Raw genomic sequence first — 17,011 nt, 5'->3', positions numbered from 1 at the left:
AGCCTCTGGGGCGCCGGTTCGATCCCCGGCTGCTTCCCAGCCACCGGAGGAGGGTCCCACATGGCGCGCAGCCCTCTCCTGCCGCCCGCTGCTCCCCTCAGCAGTGTACTTTGGTCCTTCTGCCTGCTCTGCTCCTTGCTCTGGCTCTGGTGAATTCTCACCCTCCCGCGCTTCCGACTATACCCAGTGCTTATATAAATAAATAAAAATAAATCTAAAAATAAATACATCTTGCCTATTAATCCATTATCAGTTACATATTGTATATTTTCTCCATTCAACAGGCTATTTTTTTAATCATCTTATATATTCTGCTATACAGAAACTTTGTTTTCTTCGATGTATTTTATTGTTGCAGGTCTTATATCTAAATCTTCAATCCATTTGGAGTTTATTTTGGTGCGTAGGATTTAGCAAGTGAGTCAATCTGGTCTATAAAAATTTTTTTTTAACGCCTGATGAGCTTTTTAAATGTTTCTTTATTTCTTCTCTGCTCTTCCCACCCATTCCTTTTAGATAACTTTGCTAGATCTTTCAGTGCTTTATCTGTATCACTCCATTCTCTTCTTGTACTCATGGCTTTTAATAATAAGTCTACTGTAATTTCCAGTCTTGCTCTTTTATAGGGATGTTTTCCCTCTGGCTTTTTCAAATTTTTCTGTCTTTGATCTTGTAATTATAATCTTTTTGAATGTGATTAAGCCCAGGAATAGATATTCCAGTATTTATTCTGTTTAGTGTTCTCTGAGTTTCCTGGATCTGCGATTTGTCTTTAATTTCTAAAACTTCTTGCCCATTATTACCTTAGATATTTCTGGTGTTCCTTGTTTCCTTTCTTCTCCTAATATTCTCATTACAGATATGTTATACTCTTTGAAATTGTTGCACAGTTCTTGGATATTCCTCCTCTTCATTTTTGATTTCCAGCATTTCCTTTGGATTAACAGTTTCCATCTTTATGCTTACATTAATTATCTATCTGTTCTTACATGTTGTCTACCCATTAGTCTTTAACATATTAATCATAATTATTTTAAGTTCCCTATCTGAAACATCTGAAAATGAATCATATCGAGAATCTGGTTCTGATGGTTGTACTGTCTCTTCAAACTGTTTTTTTCTTGCCTTTTAGCATGTTTTTTTTCACAGACATGATGTATCAGGTTTTATGTTAATCTGGCTGGGAGATGGGTCGTGTTGTTCAATGCATTCTCTATCTGCAGAGGCCAGGGGGCTTAAAATTCCTCCAGTAATACTGCATTTGTCTTTCTGTTTTATTTGTATTTTCATAAGAATTTATCTTTAGATAGTCTGCACTTTGAAGCTCGTTTAGCAGTAATCCCCTATCATTATATTGAAGACCTGTTGGAGTGGTAAGGTAAGGGAGTGAAAAGATTCTATAATGTCATAATTAAATCTTAGTCTGTTAAGTGGCTAGCGACAGCAGGTTTTCCTTGGGGCTTTGAATGTCTGTGCCTATTGACATTTCCAGGTTACAAGCTTCTTTAGTGCCCAGTCTGGAAAATATAGGCAAAAAGAAACATCAGAAGACTTAGTGGCATTTTGTTCTTTGGCCCTGAGGTCATTAGACTAGTTTTCCTTCTCCCCTTTTAAGTTTTCCTATGTTAGTCTAATACGTAATGCCCAGTGTTTTTAGTTGTACTTAGTGGGAGGAATAGGGAAAAGTATGTTTACTCCATGTTCCCAGAAGCAGCAATCAGATTGTCTCCTTTAGTTTTGACTCACTCGGTATATTCAATCAACAAGTAAATGACACAAAAAAGCCTATGCCATTTGGAATTCTTTTTTTTTTAATATATATTTTATTTTTATATTCCCCATACAATTGCAACCCCCTTATTTTGACCCCAATCCCTCCTCTCCTTGCCCCCCATCCTATATAGTGTGTCTCTGGTTCATAGTTGTTTGTTGATTTTGATTTTTACTTTCTTATAGTTATTCTTTTTCCTGGTCCCTTATTTAAGTTTTCTAGATTCCTGCTGTGAGTGAGACCATCCGGTATTTTTCTTTTTCTTTCTGTCTTATTTCACTGAGCATGATCCCTTCCAGCGCCATCCATGTTGCTGTAAATTGCATGTGTTTATCTTTTTTGAATGCTGAGTAATATTTCATGGTGTATATGTACCACATCTTCTTGATCCAGTCGTCTATTTTTGGGCATTTGGGTTGTTTCCAAAGCTTAGCTATTTAAATTGTGCTGCTATAAACATAGGGGTGCAGGTGCTCTTTGGAATTGATGTTTCTGTGTCCTTTGGGTAAATACCTAGGAGTGGAATTGCTGGATCAGTGGAATTCTTTGTAAATTCCAAGACGGGAGTGGTTTTGGAAAAAGGGAGGAAAGAGGAACAGGTGTATCTTTAAAATGAGGCCTGAGCCTTCCCTTTTCTGGTAGGAAGATCCCAATAGGACATCTGTTCAAACAGTCCTTCATCCTAGACTGTCTTGGACCCAGTCTGGTGTTTCAGTCCAGACAGATTTGGGGCTCAGTTTCCCCAAATCTAAACTGAAAAATAATAGTACCTCTCTCCCCAGCTTTCCTGCCTTTCAGGGACATTTTGAAAATACTTAAAAATTATTTTTACAATCATTAGACTCTCGTATTCCTGTTTAATGTTTCCTTTAAAAGAATGTAGCAGACAATATATCCAGTGCAAAAATCTTCTCCCTGGTATCCTTGATAAAAACACAGTGATCCTCAAGGATTATGCCTTGAAACATAATACTCAAGGTATAACAACTGGCTTAGAGTGACTGTCTGTTTTGAGTTAATTTAAGATTCTTAATCTACAGATGATCCTATTCTGACAATTTAAGAGTTTAGTCTGTGAATTTTTTTTAACCCTTCAAATATTTTCCTTCAAATATTTAAGAAAGTAGACAAAATGTTTTCAAATCATACCTGGTACTTGCACAGACATAGCAGCTCATTTTATTGTGACTCACTTCAGAGAGCCTCACAGGTAACTGTGGTTTCTTTTCTACATGATCCTCTACCAGCAAAAAGAATATAACTCACTGAAGGTTCAGATGGGGTTAGCACTTTTTAGGAAAAAGTATTTTTTAATTAAGATCAATACATTTTTTAGATGATGCTGTAGCACACTTCACAGATTAAGGTACATAGTGCATATAACTTTTATATGCACTGAGAAACTAAAAAATGCATGTGACTTGCTTTATCACAGTATTTGCTTTATGGGGCCTCCCCTGGTGGAGCAGGTGGTTGAGTGCAGTGCTGTGAAGCTGGCCGCAGCCTCTGCAGAACCGGTTCGATCCAAGCCAGACAGCGAGGGTCCCACATGGCACAACAGAAGAGGTCTGCTGTGCCTGCTCTTCCCCTCAGCAGTGTATTTCATCAGTCTGCCTGTTCTGTTCCCTGCTCTGTCTCTGGTGAATCCTCTCCCATCTTGCGCATCTGGTCTGTACCCCGGTTCTTGTATAAATAAATAAATTTTTTAAAAACCCCAATATTTGCTTTTTGGCACCAAACCTACAGTATCTCTTAGGTGTGCTGGTGTAAAAATACACGCATTTTCCAATTACATCTTTTCACCCCCAAACAAGTTCAAGGTTAAATCAAGTTCAAGGTTAAATCAACACACTAATTGGAAAAAGTTCTTTTCCCCAGTTCCCCTCCTCCCTATTTAATCATAAAACAAATTAAGCACCAAGCAGTCAAGCTACTCACCATGTGCTTGGCAAAGCTCCCGCTGGGACCAGTGTTGCGTACCAGGTGCCCTTCAGAGGGGAAGTTAAAGTTGCCAGCATTCAGGTTTTCACGTGTGGAATGGTTACCAAAGAGAACGAATGGCTGCCTATTAGGGCTAGTGTCAAATCAAAACATGTGATTAGGAAAGAGGTTCCTGGCAAGAGAAACTTCCTAGTGAGGGAGTGCTCCAGTTTTTTAAAATCATCTTTTTACAGTGTGAGCAGAGTAGTCAGTACAATCTACCTAATTTCCTTATTGGTTGGGAAGGGACACCAGATGCCTGATTTCTCCTACTGACCCACAGAAATCAGTCATTTAGGGACATAACAAAATCCATGCCAGGCTTATATTCTCAGCTTGCCTCACTTCTTGAAAAGAAGGTTCTGTAAATTTGCTATCCCTGATGCACAGATGGAGCTAAAGCCCAGTTTTATAAAACAGCATTTTAATAAATACATATTTTAAGGAATGATAGCAGTTGTGACACCCAGAATACACACAGACAGCAGAGCTATTAGCCATTCCTGGGTAGCTGTTGGGGAAGTGGAAAACAGGGCTGAGAATATTCTCATCAATACACCTACCTACCTCCACATCCTTTTCCTTCTTCCCTCCTTTCTTGGCTGGATTTCTCTCTTTAATTCTGCTTTTTCTCTTCCTGCTTACTTCTCAGCCTACTTCAATTAACCCCCTCCTCAGTCATGTAGCATATAGCAAATCCAATGGCCAGTCTTCAGCTTGCCCTTTCTAGATCTCTCAGAAGGATACCCTCCCCTGCAAGAATTGTTGCTCCTCAGTCTCTTTTTTGTCAGTCATCTTTCTCTTTTACTGGGCCTCTGAATATTCTGGGTTTTTTTTTTTAATTGCTATATTTTACATCTCCTTTTACGTAGAGTCACCAAAGCACTCCCACCATCAAAGTTCTCAAAGTCTTCCATCACAGTCCACTGTGCTTCCCCTTACTCACACTCCCCACCTTGATTCTCCCGTCCCCTCAAAGTCACAGATTGATGGTCAGCTTTAATATTCCTAGGGTTTTACCTTCAGTTGTCTGCTCTCTCCTTTCTTCTCTTATCTCAAGATCTTGCCCCTAAAATTATTCCCTTTCCAGTTGCTACAGTAAATAAATGGTATCATTATACATCCAGGGACTGAACCTGAAGCCTCCCTGACTTCTGCTCCCTCATCCTCTAAATCCAATCAGTCTTCCAAATTTCACTCTATTGTCCATTTCCTTCCATTCATAAGGTCACAATCCTAGTCCATGCCACTATCACTGTTTTGCTAGACACTTGCAATGTTTCTTTTCCTGTTACTGATTTCACATGTTTCTGATTTTAATTCTGAAGTATAATTCAAGGTAAGTGACACTTTCGGCAGAAAAAGATGACTCTGAGTCCCAAACTGGCTTATCACCCTACTAGATGGGAGGGGAACTAGTGAGGAAAGACTACTCTCATCTAATCCAACAGAGGAGCTATTTTTGAAAGGCACTGCTAATTATCATGACAAGAGTATTACTGAAGGAAACACTTAAAGAAAATAACACAGGGACCTTCACTATTCCCCTAATCTTTCACTGGGCTGGAACTTTATGCTCAATCCCTTTTACTCCACACAAACTAATGTTGCTCCCTGCCCAGTCCCTGGACACTCTGCTTCCTTTCCTTTCACTGGGCTAGGGACAGAATAAAAACATTTCTTTCTTTAGATTTCATCAGGTGACAGTATTTCATTTTATTTTATTTTAGGGAGATGCTATATTTTAAAAGCTAGTTTACTATGAATTTTAAAACTATTTTAGAAATATAAAAGCAACTAAACAGACTATTATACAGAATATGGATTGCTTACTCTGAGATGACTTAAGTCAATCCATATTTTCCTAACTCTGACTTCTGGACTTAGATGCTTCCCCACATCCACTCCCCCGTCAACTCCATTTTCTCTATTACCATTCACCTTTCTTCCCCAAGAACCTTACCTGTTTTCAGTTATATGGCTGGAAATCATCCCATGACTGAAATAACTTCTGAATGGCTAAAGAAGAAGCAAAAATTGTATATATTAAGATAACTTCTAAAACCATCATAAAATCTCCTTGTGTGTGGGGGGGGTATGGAGAGATTGAGAGGGGAGAGAAGGGTAGAAGTTTGTGGATTATTATAAGAACATGGATGAACACATGTGATATGCAGCAACATGAATTTTGGGCGGCAGTCAGCAAAGAAAAAAAGACAAAAGACTTAAAAGAAAAACAGAAAAATTAAGGTAAAGAAATTTTTGTCAAATTTTATAAATTTTTTAAAGGTTTATTTATTTATGCATACAATAACTGGGGTGTAAGGCCAGAGGTGCGGGGTGAGAAGATTCACCAGAGACAGAGTGGGAAGCAGAACAGGCAGATTGACTGAAATACATTGTTGAGGCCGCAGGCAGCTTCGCAAACCAGCGCTCAACTGCTGTGCCACCGGGGAGGCCCTATTTCAGTATTGTTTTAATTTGTATCTTTTTAATTATGACTAAATTTGAACATTTTTTGTATATTTGAGGGCCATTTTATAATTCCATCTTTTTCCCATTTTATTTTATTTTTTTTAAAGATTTATTTATTTATACATACAAGAACAGGGGCACAGGCCAGAGGTGTGGGGGGTGAGAGGATCCAGCAGAGACAGAGTGGGGAACAGAACAGGCAGACTGACTGAAATACACTGCTGAGGGGAGCAACGGGTGAGTCAGGAGAGGTCTGCTGCGCCATGTGGGGTGCTCCCTGGCCGGTGGGGGGATTGAACTTGTGCTGCAGTGGCTGCGGATTGCTTCAGAGGTCTGTCACACCATGTGGACCCTCACCAGCGGCCAGGGATTGAACTGGCGCTGCAGAGGCTGTGGGCAGTTTCGCAACCCAGCGCTCAACTGCTGCGCCACCGGGGGAGGTCTGATTTTTACTTTTAGAACCACAGTAATAACACAAGGAAAAAGAAGCTAAAAACAGAAGGTACTGGATGTAAGACAACCTCAAGTGGCCAGAGAGGTAATTGGAGTCTCTGAAGGAAAGGAGAGGAATGGGAGCCAGAAAAATTTATTTGAATATACAATGGACAAAAATTCCCCAATTTTTTTTCAAATTTGGAAAAAAAAACCCTATAAATCTATAGAGCTAAGAAGCTCAAAAAACCCAAGCCCAAGAAATATGAAAATTACAGCAAACCACAAACTACTGAAAACCAGTAATGAAAGAGAAAATCTAAAATGTTGATAGAGAAAAAAAATGTTATGATAGAAGAAACAAGGCAAGTGAAAAAGTGCAACAGCCCTCAGGTACTGAAAAAACTACCCACCTACAATTCTATACATGGCAGAATTGTTTCCAAATTAAAGGTAAAAATATTTCATTTTCAGACATATAAAAGCTTGAAGAATTTCGCATCAAAGACATCCTCTGGGGAGAGGGAAATCATACCAACAAGAAATTTGTATGTACACAAAAGATTGAAGAACACCAGAAATAATAACTACATGGGTAAATATGTAAGATTATTTTATCATTTAAATCTTTTCAAAGTATTTTAAGATAATTGATCATTTAAATAAAAATAATAGCAATGTATTGTGGGTTTTATGACATATGTAATTACAAAATACATGACAACACGTATCAATTTCAGCTGCAGGGATTAGAAGTTGGGCTTGTTTTGGCCATTGGGGCCAGGGAGAACTGAGAACTGACAGTACAAACCCAAGATCATTCTTTTTATCATTCTCACTGACCACTTTTGGGGGTTGTCTTATGGCTTGGTCCCTGACTGAGATAACCTCAATTTACTCATGGAGTGAGTTTTAGCATAAACCTGGTAACTCTACTGCTGTTTGCCTGGAAAAAAAAGGTTGGCATTACCTGAAGGTTCAGCTGACAAAGATGTATTAATGACATGTGGTAGACTATTCCCAGACTTACTAACTGGGGCCCATTAAAATTCCTCACTGACAGGACTACCACACTAAAAAATGAGCATCCCTGAAAAGAAGCTGACATAGAAAAAAGCCAACTTTTTATATCAGTGTTTGCACTGAGGTTAAAAATTTCTTTACAGCATACAACAAAGCTTAAGGAAAGGATAACAAACATAAAGTAAGATTGGTAGTGTTGTTTTTTGAAGAAAAAAGTTTTTAAAAAGGAACAATTGGGCCTCCCTGGTGTGTGTCAGAGAGATCACCACTATGGCCTGAGTTCAATCCCTGGCCAGGGAGCTGACCCACTTATGGTGCAACACATCTCTCCTGTCTTCCCACTGCTCCCCTTAGCAGTGTATGTCAGTAAATCTGCCTGTCGGCTCTCTACTATCTCTGGTGAATTCTCTCCACACCACTGCCCCCACACCTCTGGCCTACCCAGTTACTCTACACCAAAAGAAGGAACAATAAATAAATTATGTAATTTTCTTGTTTATTTGACTCTTCCTTTACATACCTCACCCGCCTGAGATTCGGAAAGTTCCAGCAGGAAGGGAATTTCTGTGTCAAAATTAGCAAAGAAGTTAGACCACTGATGTTCAAAAGCCACCAAATCCTAGGGAGAAAATGAAAAAGATAATGTATAAAGGAGATACTTTAGAAAACCAGAACCAAAACTGCATCTGATTTCAAATTACCAGACCAATTTAAAAATGTTGCTTAAAAGGTAATCACAATATGTATTAGTAGATACACAGGTTATCACAGGGATGAATCTCAAAAATATTATGCCAAGTGAAAGAAGTCAGCTATAAAAGACCACCTGATATACGGCTTTATAGAAAACATAAAATACCCAGAAGAGGTAAATTTATAGAGCAGAAAGATTAGCTTGAATAAGGCAGGGAGACAGATTACAATTGAGCACATGGAAAATTTTATGGGTTGATGAAAATGTTCTAAAACTCAACTGTGGTGTTGACTATACAACTCTATAAATTTATACATAAAATGTATAAATTTATAAATGTATAAAATGTATACATAAAATGGGTAAATTTTATGGCATATAAACTATACTCCAGTAAATATGTTTTTTAAAAAGGGCAGTAATAAAGGTTCCTTGCTTCACTCCCCAGGGGATCGATTATCTAGGTTAACCAACAGGGTATTGTACCCAGAGAACCCTATGGTTTGGGGTGAAAACTAGAACACCTGAACACCAGAGACCAAGTACACTGCACCTGAAGGAACATGGAGGAGATTCATTCTTCACTGAACAAGAGGTGGATGCAGAGAGACACCTAGAGGCTGTTGTCTGGGATAGGAGGCTGCGCTACCAACTGAGGCACTGCCACTGGAGCAGCCACTGTCAGTGGTGCCAGGGAGGAAAGAGTTGAACAGTGTGGGGATACACACCCTTGACTGAGGGAAACATTACGGAGAGCTAGGGTACTTCCAGCAGGCTGGGTCCACAGTGAAAATACAAGGACAGTATACTGAGTGTGCTAAGGAAATAACCTAAGTGCCTAATGACATACAAATGGATTAAGAAGACATGGTATGTGGAGACACACACACACACACACACACACACACACGGAATACTACAGAGTTACAGAAAAAGATGAACTCCTGCCATCTGCAACAACATGGATGGAACTGGGAGGGATTATGCCAAGCAAAATAAGTCAGAAGGAGAAACACAAATACCAAATGGTTTCACTTATGTGGACTATAAGATAGAGCATCTTAACATATAAATACTGAACCCTTAATAAATCTTACTTCATCATAAAATATTTTTTTTACGTGACATTGGGTTCTGTCTGCTAATATTTTACTTAAAATATGGGCATTAATATTCACCAGTAAGACTGGTCCTGTATTTTCCATTTTTGAGGGTTTTTTGGTTGCTTTGTTGTTGGGTTTTGGTATCAGTCATTTTCATTAAAAGGCTACAAGCTGCTTTTTTTCCATACAAAACCAATCCATGGCCACTGAGAGACACTACTGAGCTGCTTAACCACAGTACCTATTCCCACAGTTTTAGTTTTGTTTGTTGATCCTTATTGCAAATTGCTCCACCCACCTTAACTTTTTCTTCAAAGTTCAGATGAACAATTAATTTCTGACCTTCTAATCCAGAAGTCAGCAAATTATGTTCTGTGGGTGGGCCACATATTTTTATAAATAAAATTTCCTTAGAACACAGACACACCCAATCGCTTCAGCATTGTCCCTGGCTGCTCTCAGGCTATAATGGTACTGATGAGTAGTTCCCACAAAAAGGAAAAGCATACAGAGCCTGAAATAATCATATCTAGTCCTTTACAGAAAAAGTTTGCCTTAATCCTTGATTTCTTTTTTTTTTTTTTTGTAATAGAGACATGTTATTTATTTATTTATTTGTTTGTTTGTTTGTTTGTTTTGTTTATACATGCACTGGGCACAGTCAGAAGCGCGGGAGGGTGAGAGAATTCACCAGGGCCAGAGTGGGGAGCAGAACAGGCAGAAGGACCGAAGTACACTGCTGAGGGGAGCAGCGGGCAGCAGGAGAGGTCTGCGCGCCATGTGGGACCCTCCTCCAGTGGCCAGGGAGCAGCCGGGGATCGAACCGGCGCCGCAGAGGCGGCGGACAGCTTCGCAACCCAGTGCTCAACCACTGCGCCACCGGGGAGGCCCAATCCTTGATTTCTTTACGTCATATTCCATCTTTTTTATCTTTCCACGTCAGAGAAACAGTGCAAAAAGACACCTTCCATATTGTTTCTGAAAGTTGAGCCCAACAGAAAGAACGTTTTTAAGTGAAAATCTAAACTCTGGACCAGGCAGGTGGCCTTGGTCTTGCCTCAGATGAGGTTTCCTCAGAGTTGAGTAGAATAGCTTTTCCAGGTCCCATTCCATGCCCAAGGAGTTCAAAGTATACGGGAAAGAAATCATTCAATTTCTGATAAACCAAATTAAAAACATATCTTGTGTTTCTTCAAAGTATATATCATTAGTGGATAACTGAGCTGGCTGTAGGGTTTGAAAGTTAAAAATAAGTTGGCTCCTTACTTCTGAAAGCAAACTCTCCAGAGACATAGCATCCATCTTGCTGTAGACATTCCAGAGATTCAAACTCACATCCTGCAACTGCAACACAAGGACAAAAACACTGAAACAATGGAGACAGTATCAGGGCAATTAGGATTCTTTTCTGAGGTTCAAAAATGATGACCTTCATGAAAACTCAATGATTAGAATAAATCAAATTATTAATTGTATTAGAACCTTTATATAGTAACAGATGCTTTATATATTAATAAATGCTGTTCCACTCAAGAAAATTATCTTTTCAAGATATCTGACACACCTTTACATCTCTTTAATGATGGGCTCTGCCTACTATCTCATTTTTCTTTTTACGAACTCTTAAAAAGTACAGAAAAAAATAATTTTCTCACTTTTTATTTGCTGGAGAAAAATCTTTTTCAAAAGCATTTATTCTTGCATGTAACATACTACGGTCGCTTATGTTTTGTTGTCTTTTCATAAGTCTTACTCTACCTTTCAATATGAAGATCTTAACTTGTGTCCATAAAAAGGTGAATGAATGGTTGCTCCATGGTTACTAACATTATCCAGATGTTTGCTATTAAAACTGTTTCCTTGGGGAGCTACTTGATATAAATTTATAAATTACCAGGTCACAGATGCTGGAGAGTAAGAAGGAAGGTGAAAAAAGAAAGCCCTAGAAAAAGAACTTCCCTGTCCACTTTCCCATGAAGAAAAGAGATCTCTTACACCCATAACTAGTTCGGCACACACTAAATACCAAGTAAAAGTTATTTGGCTTTGGCTACCATTCTCATGCTGGCACCTACCATATTAGGGATAAAATATCCTCTCAGGGGTCTCGCTGGTGGTGCAAGGCCCACCAGCCTATGAAGCACCGCACTATGAAGCAATCTGCAGTCTCTGCAGCATGAGTTCCATCCCCGGCCTGCCAGGGAGCTACCCACATGGCGCAGCAGACCTCTCCTGTCTCGCCCGCTGCTCCCCTCAGCATTGTATTTCAGTCAGTCTGCCTGTTCTGTTCCCCACTCTGTCTCTGGCAAATCCTCTCACCGCCCCCCAAACCCCCCATCTCTGGCCTGTACTCCTGCTTTTGTATGCATAAATAATCTTAAAAAAAAAAATTCTCTCAGTGACTTTCTTCTGGGTATGTCCATGCAATAAAACAAATTAAAAACTGAAATTATAAATCTCTGTAGTTCTCCTTCAAAGGAGGTTCAAGTACTCATTAGGCCTTCAATATGTGAATGAGAGTCAAGTATTGCTTCTTACCTTGAAAGACAGGGAAGGGCAGGGTAAGGAACAACACTGAGTGGGGAGAATGAAATGGAGACATAAGGAAAGTATGTGAGAGAGAGAAAATTAGCAGAGACAGAGAAAGCAGGATTTGGAGAAAGGAATCTTGAGCGAAGACTTACAGTAACGTTTACTACACGTGTGTTATTTCCTCATCACTGCCCATGCCACCCCACCCTAGAGTAAATATCTACATTACCTTACAAAGGTATTTCAGAAGGGGATTTTATTTCTTTTGGATATGACTTTCTTCCTAAAGCAGGAGTGCATTAACGATGGGCTGCATTAACCATGCAGCTTCCCAGGGCACTGATTTCCAATGCTAATCTAGCTGGGGGTGGGGGTGGGGTAAGAGCATAGAATTCTGAAGCCAGACAGCCTAGACTTGGCAACACTCCTTTCCCCTTCAGGTTAGAGGGTTACTATAAGAAATAAAGTCAATTCATATTGACTTAGACCAGAGCCTGGCATAAATGAGGCATTCTATAAATGCTCACCTTACACAATTTAAAATAAATATTATCACTAATGCTAAAAATTTTAAGGTTCCTCTCCACCTTCTGTGGCCTGCCTCCTTTAAGTCCTACACTCTTGTAAATTAGAGAGCATCACTTCCTCTCAGGGCCAGTCCCCACAATCCTACTTAGAGTCAATATGAGAAACTATGGTTTTGGAGCAGGAAGAGTGGCACGTACACCACTTCAGCTCTCTGGCCCTAAAGCCTGTGCTCCTCCACATTTCAAGGTCTGTCAGGCAAGTGTCCTCTCATTTCCTAGGGATGCTGCTACTTCTCAGGAGGGGTAGGAATTAGCCTTGCACTTTGCTTCCAAAGGTCCCATTTGTTCTATTCCTGATAGTATTTCCCCACTTCTAGCATGTCAATGTTCCCTCTCCCTGACTTCCTGTGCTGGGGGGAGGAACATCCCTGTGGGGGTCCTATGGAGGCAAGTGAATGCCTATGGTATTACTGATTAAGCCATCTTCCCTAAAGTGTACTCTGGATGGCCTCCTCCTGGACTGATTCATTAATCCAATGAACAAATATTTATTGGTGAACTATGAGATGCAGATAATGCTGAAATAAGACACTGTTCTTACCACAAAAATTAGCCCTTTATTCCTCTAGCACATAGTACATAAATTCTGCATTGTCCCCTTTTTTTTTAAAGATTTATTTTATTATGCATATAAGAACTGGGGTACAGGCCAGAGGTGGGGATGTGTGTGTGAGAGGATTCACCAGAGACAGAGTGGGGAACAGAACAGGCAGACTGAGTGAAATACACTGCTGAGGAGAGCAGCGGGCGAGTCAGGAGAGGTCTATTGCGCCATGTGGGTAGCTTCCTGGCCGGGGATCAAATTTGTGCTGCAGTTGGCTGCAGATAGCTTCATAGGTTGTGTCTTAACCCCCTGCGCCACCAGGGAGGCCCTGCACTATCCCTTTCATTGCTCTTGGATAGTTCTCAATTTTTATGAATTTCTGAGATACAAACAACAACAACAAAAATATTCTTATTCTCAAAGTCCTTCCAGTGCAGAGACTGGGCGTGGGTTGGTGGGTGAATGGGGCTTGTGATAAATGTATAACACTGGATGATAAAAACCATAAAAGGAGTCATCCTAGGGTGCAACAGTAGTAGACTGGAAGAACAGTGAACTGAAAATGGAAAGAGAAAAGAGGAGAGAGAAGAACTCCACAAAGAAAGCATACTGGAGCTCAGTTTGGGGACTAGACTTAAACAGCAACTATTTTCCGTTTCAATTCTTCTAACTTGCTCTATGCCCTTGGGAGGTAACTGCCAGCCTTTCAGAGTTTTATGATGCATGCCCACTTTGTGGGCTCTTCATAAAATCAGTCTAGTGGCAGACAAAAAACAGGCAAACTGCTTCTCATACATACCTCATATTTCATGGTAAAAAATCCATCCCCTCCAATGCCCTCAAGTGCAAAGGCCTGTACAATTGGCCATTTCTCCACTACAAACATATCAAATATCTGCAAATGACCTAAAGGAATAGAATACAACATGTATCAAATACCACCCTGGTTATAAGTCTAACTAGTATGGTTAGCCAGGCACCATTCTCACAAGTTTACCAATACCTAATCTAACAAAAGAAAACTGAAACAGATCAAATGGGTTAGATATTAAAACTAGAAAATACAAAATGCAAAGCAAGGAAAATTCAAACCATAAATAAGTTACATAAATTAAGATTTCTCTATGATTATATTTTCACATTTTGGTTTCCTAAGTAAATAATTAGTGGCCGATTACATCTGACTTGCATCACTTAGTGGCCATAATTATTAACAGACCCAAAGTTGGCTCCTCTTCCTTAAGAAACACAGCCAACTTCCTCAAGGGAAAATTAGTAAGTAAAAAATTTTCCTTTCTTAGAACAATAGCTTCAATGTGCAGAGTCTTTTTTCAATGTACAAAATTTTAACAAATAAGATACAAGCAGTGCTAAACATGCTGATTTTATCCTAAATTTTTACACATCATTTTTGAACCTCGATGTGAGTATATTTTTAACAGCTACCTGAATTACTGTTTTTTACTACCAAAGGTCACATATCTACATCCTATGTATTAATATAATAAGTGGCATAGACTAGATGACAGCTATGGTAAATTCTTATCAGTTCTTCTATCTAATTATAGGCATGGTGTATGTTATAAATACAAGCTTGCATAGGAAAGTCTTCGATTTTCCTTCTGCTCAATTCTTTGCCTTTAGTAAAAATAAATCAATGGGTTTCTCAGCAGAGAGCCTCCAGTGAAAGAAGTAGTGGGACACTAGACTCACACAGCCTCCAAGTACGCTTCTAAAATGGCTCACTGTAAGATACCTTGGGAGCTGTAAGGAATGCCAATTCTACTACAATCTCGAGTCATATCCACAAAACTGGCAATTTTAAATTCTTCTGCAGCTTCTTCATCTTCATACTAAAGAATGAAATTGAAAAGAAAACAGGCTTTGATGAGTCATCACACAAAGTCCCAATTTCCTCTGCATTTTATCAGAACTGTTCCAAATGACATTTATAGAGGACTGTCGCAAAATGGTGTTTCTGAATCAGTTTTTTGTATTTGCTGCTCAGAAATACTCATTTCCTTACCCCACACACCAAATATTATCTCAAAGTAGATAAGAGACCTAAATGCAAGAGATACAACTTGTTCTTAAAAAATCCCCCCCCCCACCCCCCAGGCTCAGGAGAGAAGGGTTCTTGAGTACTATTGGGTCACAATATCCATGAAATCTTGAATCTCAAATCCCAAATTGATTTCCAGCCAAATCCTTGAAAAGGACCCAAAGGAAAACAGAAACAGACACCAAGAAATCCAAACACAGAAATGTCAGTTTTTGAAGTTCCTTGGCACTGATCCCCTGAGAGAATGGATCCAGGCTGATAGTGAGGAAGTAGAACATGAAGCAGGTTCCCAAACCTACTGCCAGGTCCCAGTTTGAGCAGTTCCTTTGGTCTCCTTACCCCTACAATTGATCTACATGGTATCCTCATAGTGAAATATGAAATGTTCCTTTTAAATAACCTTTGTGGTGGTTTTATAATCTTGATTCTTTAGGGCATTCTTGTTCCAGATTTATACTTTCCTGAAAAAAAAATTTTGGAGTATCTATAAATGTCTATTCTAGCTTTTCTCCTCACCTCATTTTCAGTCATGCAGTGGAAATGCAGATTTCTCCAATGTGCCACATAGGGTAAAAGATAGCAATAGTTTACAGGATTACAGTATAGATGGACGCTATCTGATTTAATCAATATAATTACATCTGTAAGAAAAAATTAAAACACAAGATCATTAAAAGCATTTCCTTTAGACATTTTCTGCCCCTATAAGTAAAATCAATAAAACTACTTCACAGACAATGAAACAAAACTCTAAACTGAAAATTCTTTAATTAGGCAATGTGATTCAAAGTGACCATAGAACATTCTTGGGTGTGGACAACCAGGATCTCCTATTCCTCATGAGATGTTCCCCTCACTGTGGCCCCCAGTTGTGGCAATGCAGGCACAGAGTTAAGTCACAAGAGCAGCCTTCAGGGTGTTTCACAACATCAGCGGAGTGAAATCTGTGGTACTAAATTCAACTGTGTGCTTCACTGCAGAGCTAAATACCAAATGGAAACTCCACAGCTTAAACTCATGGAGGAAGAAAACAGCATCAAACATAGCCAAGGACCCACTGCAGGTTATCCTGGAGACACCAGTGTCTAAAGCTCTTGCTGTTGGCTCATCTGGCTCAAAGCAATCGTGTGCCTGAGGTCATTGTTGCCTGTCAGCTTTGGGGAGGGTTACTGTGTACTGGGGTGAACTCTGTACACAGGAAAGGCTGGGAGGAAGGAAGTAAAGTCAAGTGGACATGGCTTCTATAAATAGGTCATCAGCTCACATATTTAAGGAATAATCATCAATGCTGGTGAGACAAACAAATAAAGCAATCCCCAGGGTGCAAACAAAGTTAGGTAAACTAACAAAAGAGTATCATATGGAAGGGGGCAGGAACATTAAAACAGCTTGAACACTGAGAAAGAACGCAGTCTTACTTCCGGAAGAAAAACAGAGGCTACATTCTAGGGCTTCTCAGAAACCATAGCCATCAGGCCTCTCTGGAACAAGCTGATGGTAGGGAAGTTGCGGCAGGAGGTAGCTGCATGTGAGGGAGGGCATGGGCATGGGCAAACATCTGACGCAGCAGGTTTGGGTTAATGCCAATATAGTAATGTGGTATGACAGACCACATTCTACAAAAACATATTATAGACCAATGAATACTGACCAAAGCTGACCACATAGCTGGGTAGCCTCTAACATAAAGCTCCATGATGCAAGATACTGTGAGCTCCACACCTGGCGAGACCCGAGGTATTCCAGGAAACACCATGGACTCTCAGGTAAGCACTAAAGTCAAGGATGGTAAGGGGTGAGTAAAGGGC

At 39.7% G+C, this 17,011-nt stretch overlaps 1 protein-coding gene across 1 annotated transcript in view; it reads right to left on the bottom strand.

Moving 5' to 3' along the window:
• DNAAF9 (dynein axonemal assembly factor 9) overlaps nucleotides 1-17,011 on the bottom strand; it is a gene marked incomplete at both ends in the record, with an annotated part of 97,079 nt that overhangs the window by 60,527 nt on the left and 19,541 nt on the right. Inside the window, 7 exons of the mRNA XM_084246686.1 lie at nucleotides 3,710-3,845; nucleotides 5,715-5,770; nucleotides 8,202-8,300; nucleotides 10,745-10,822; nucleotides 13,941-14,047; nucleotides 14,898-14,994; nucleotides 15,720-15,844. Coding sequence (XP_084102812.1) covers nucleotides 3,710-3,845; nucleotides 5,715-5,770; nucleotides 8,202-8,300; nucleotides 10,745-10,822; nucleotides 13,941-14,047; nucleotides 14,898-14,994; nucleotides 15,720-15,844 — 698 coding nt within the window. The remainder of the gene's footprint in view (nucleotides 1-3,709; nucleotides 3,846-5,714; nucleotides 5,771-8,201; nucleotides 8,301-10,744; nucleotides 10,823-13,940; nucleotides 14,048-14,897; nucleotides 14,995-15,719; nucleotides 15,845-17,011) is intronic.

The sequence above is a fragment of the Talpa europaea genome (genome assembly GCF_964194135.1).
Source record: "Talpa europaea genome assembly, chromosome: 11".
In the NCBI taxonomy this organism is placed as follows: domain Eukaryota; kingdom Metazoa; phylum Chordata; class Mammalia; order Eulipotyphla; family Talpidae; genus Talpa; species Talpa europaea.
This window is presented reverse-complemented; position numbering and strand designations above follow the sequence as displayed.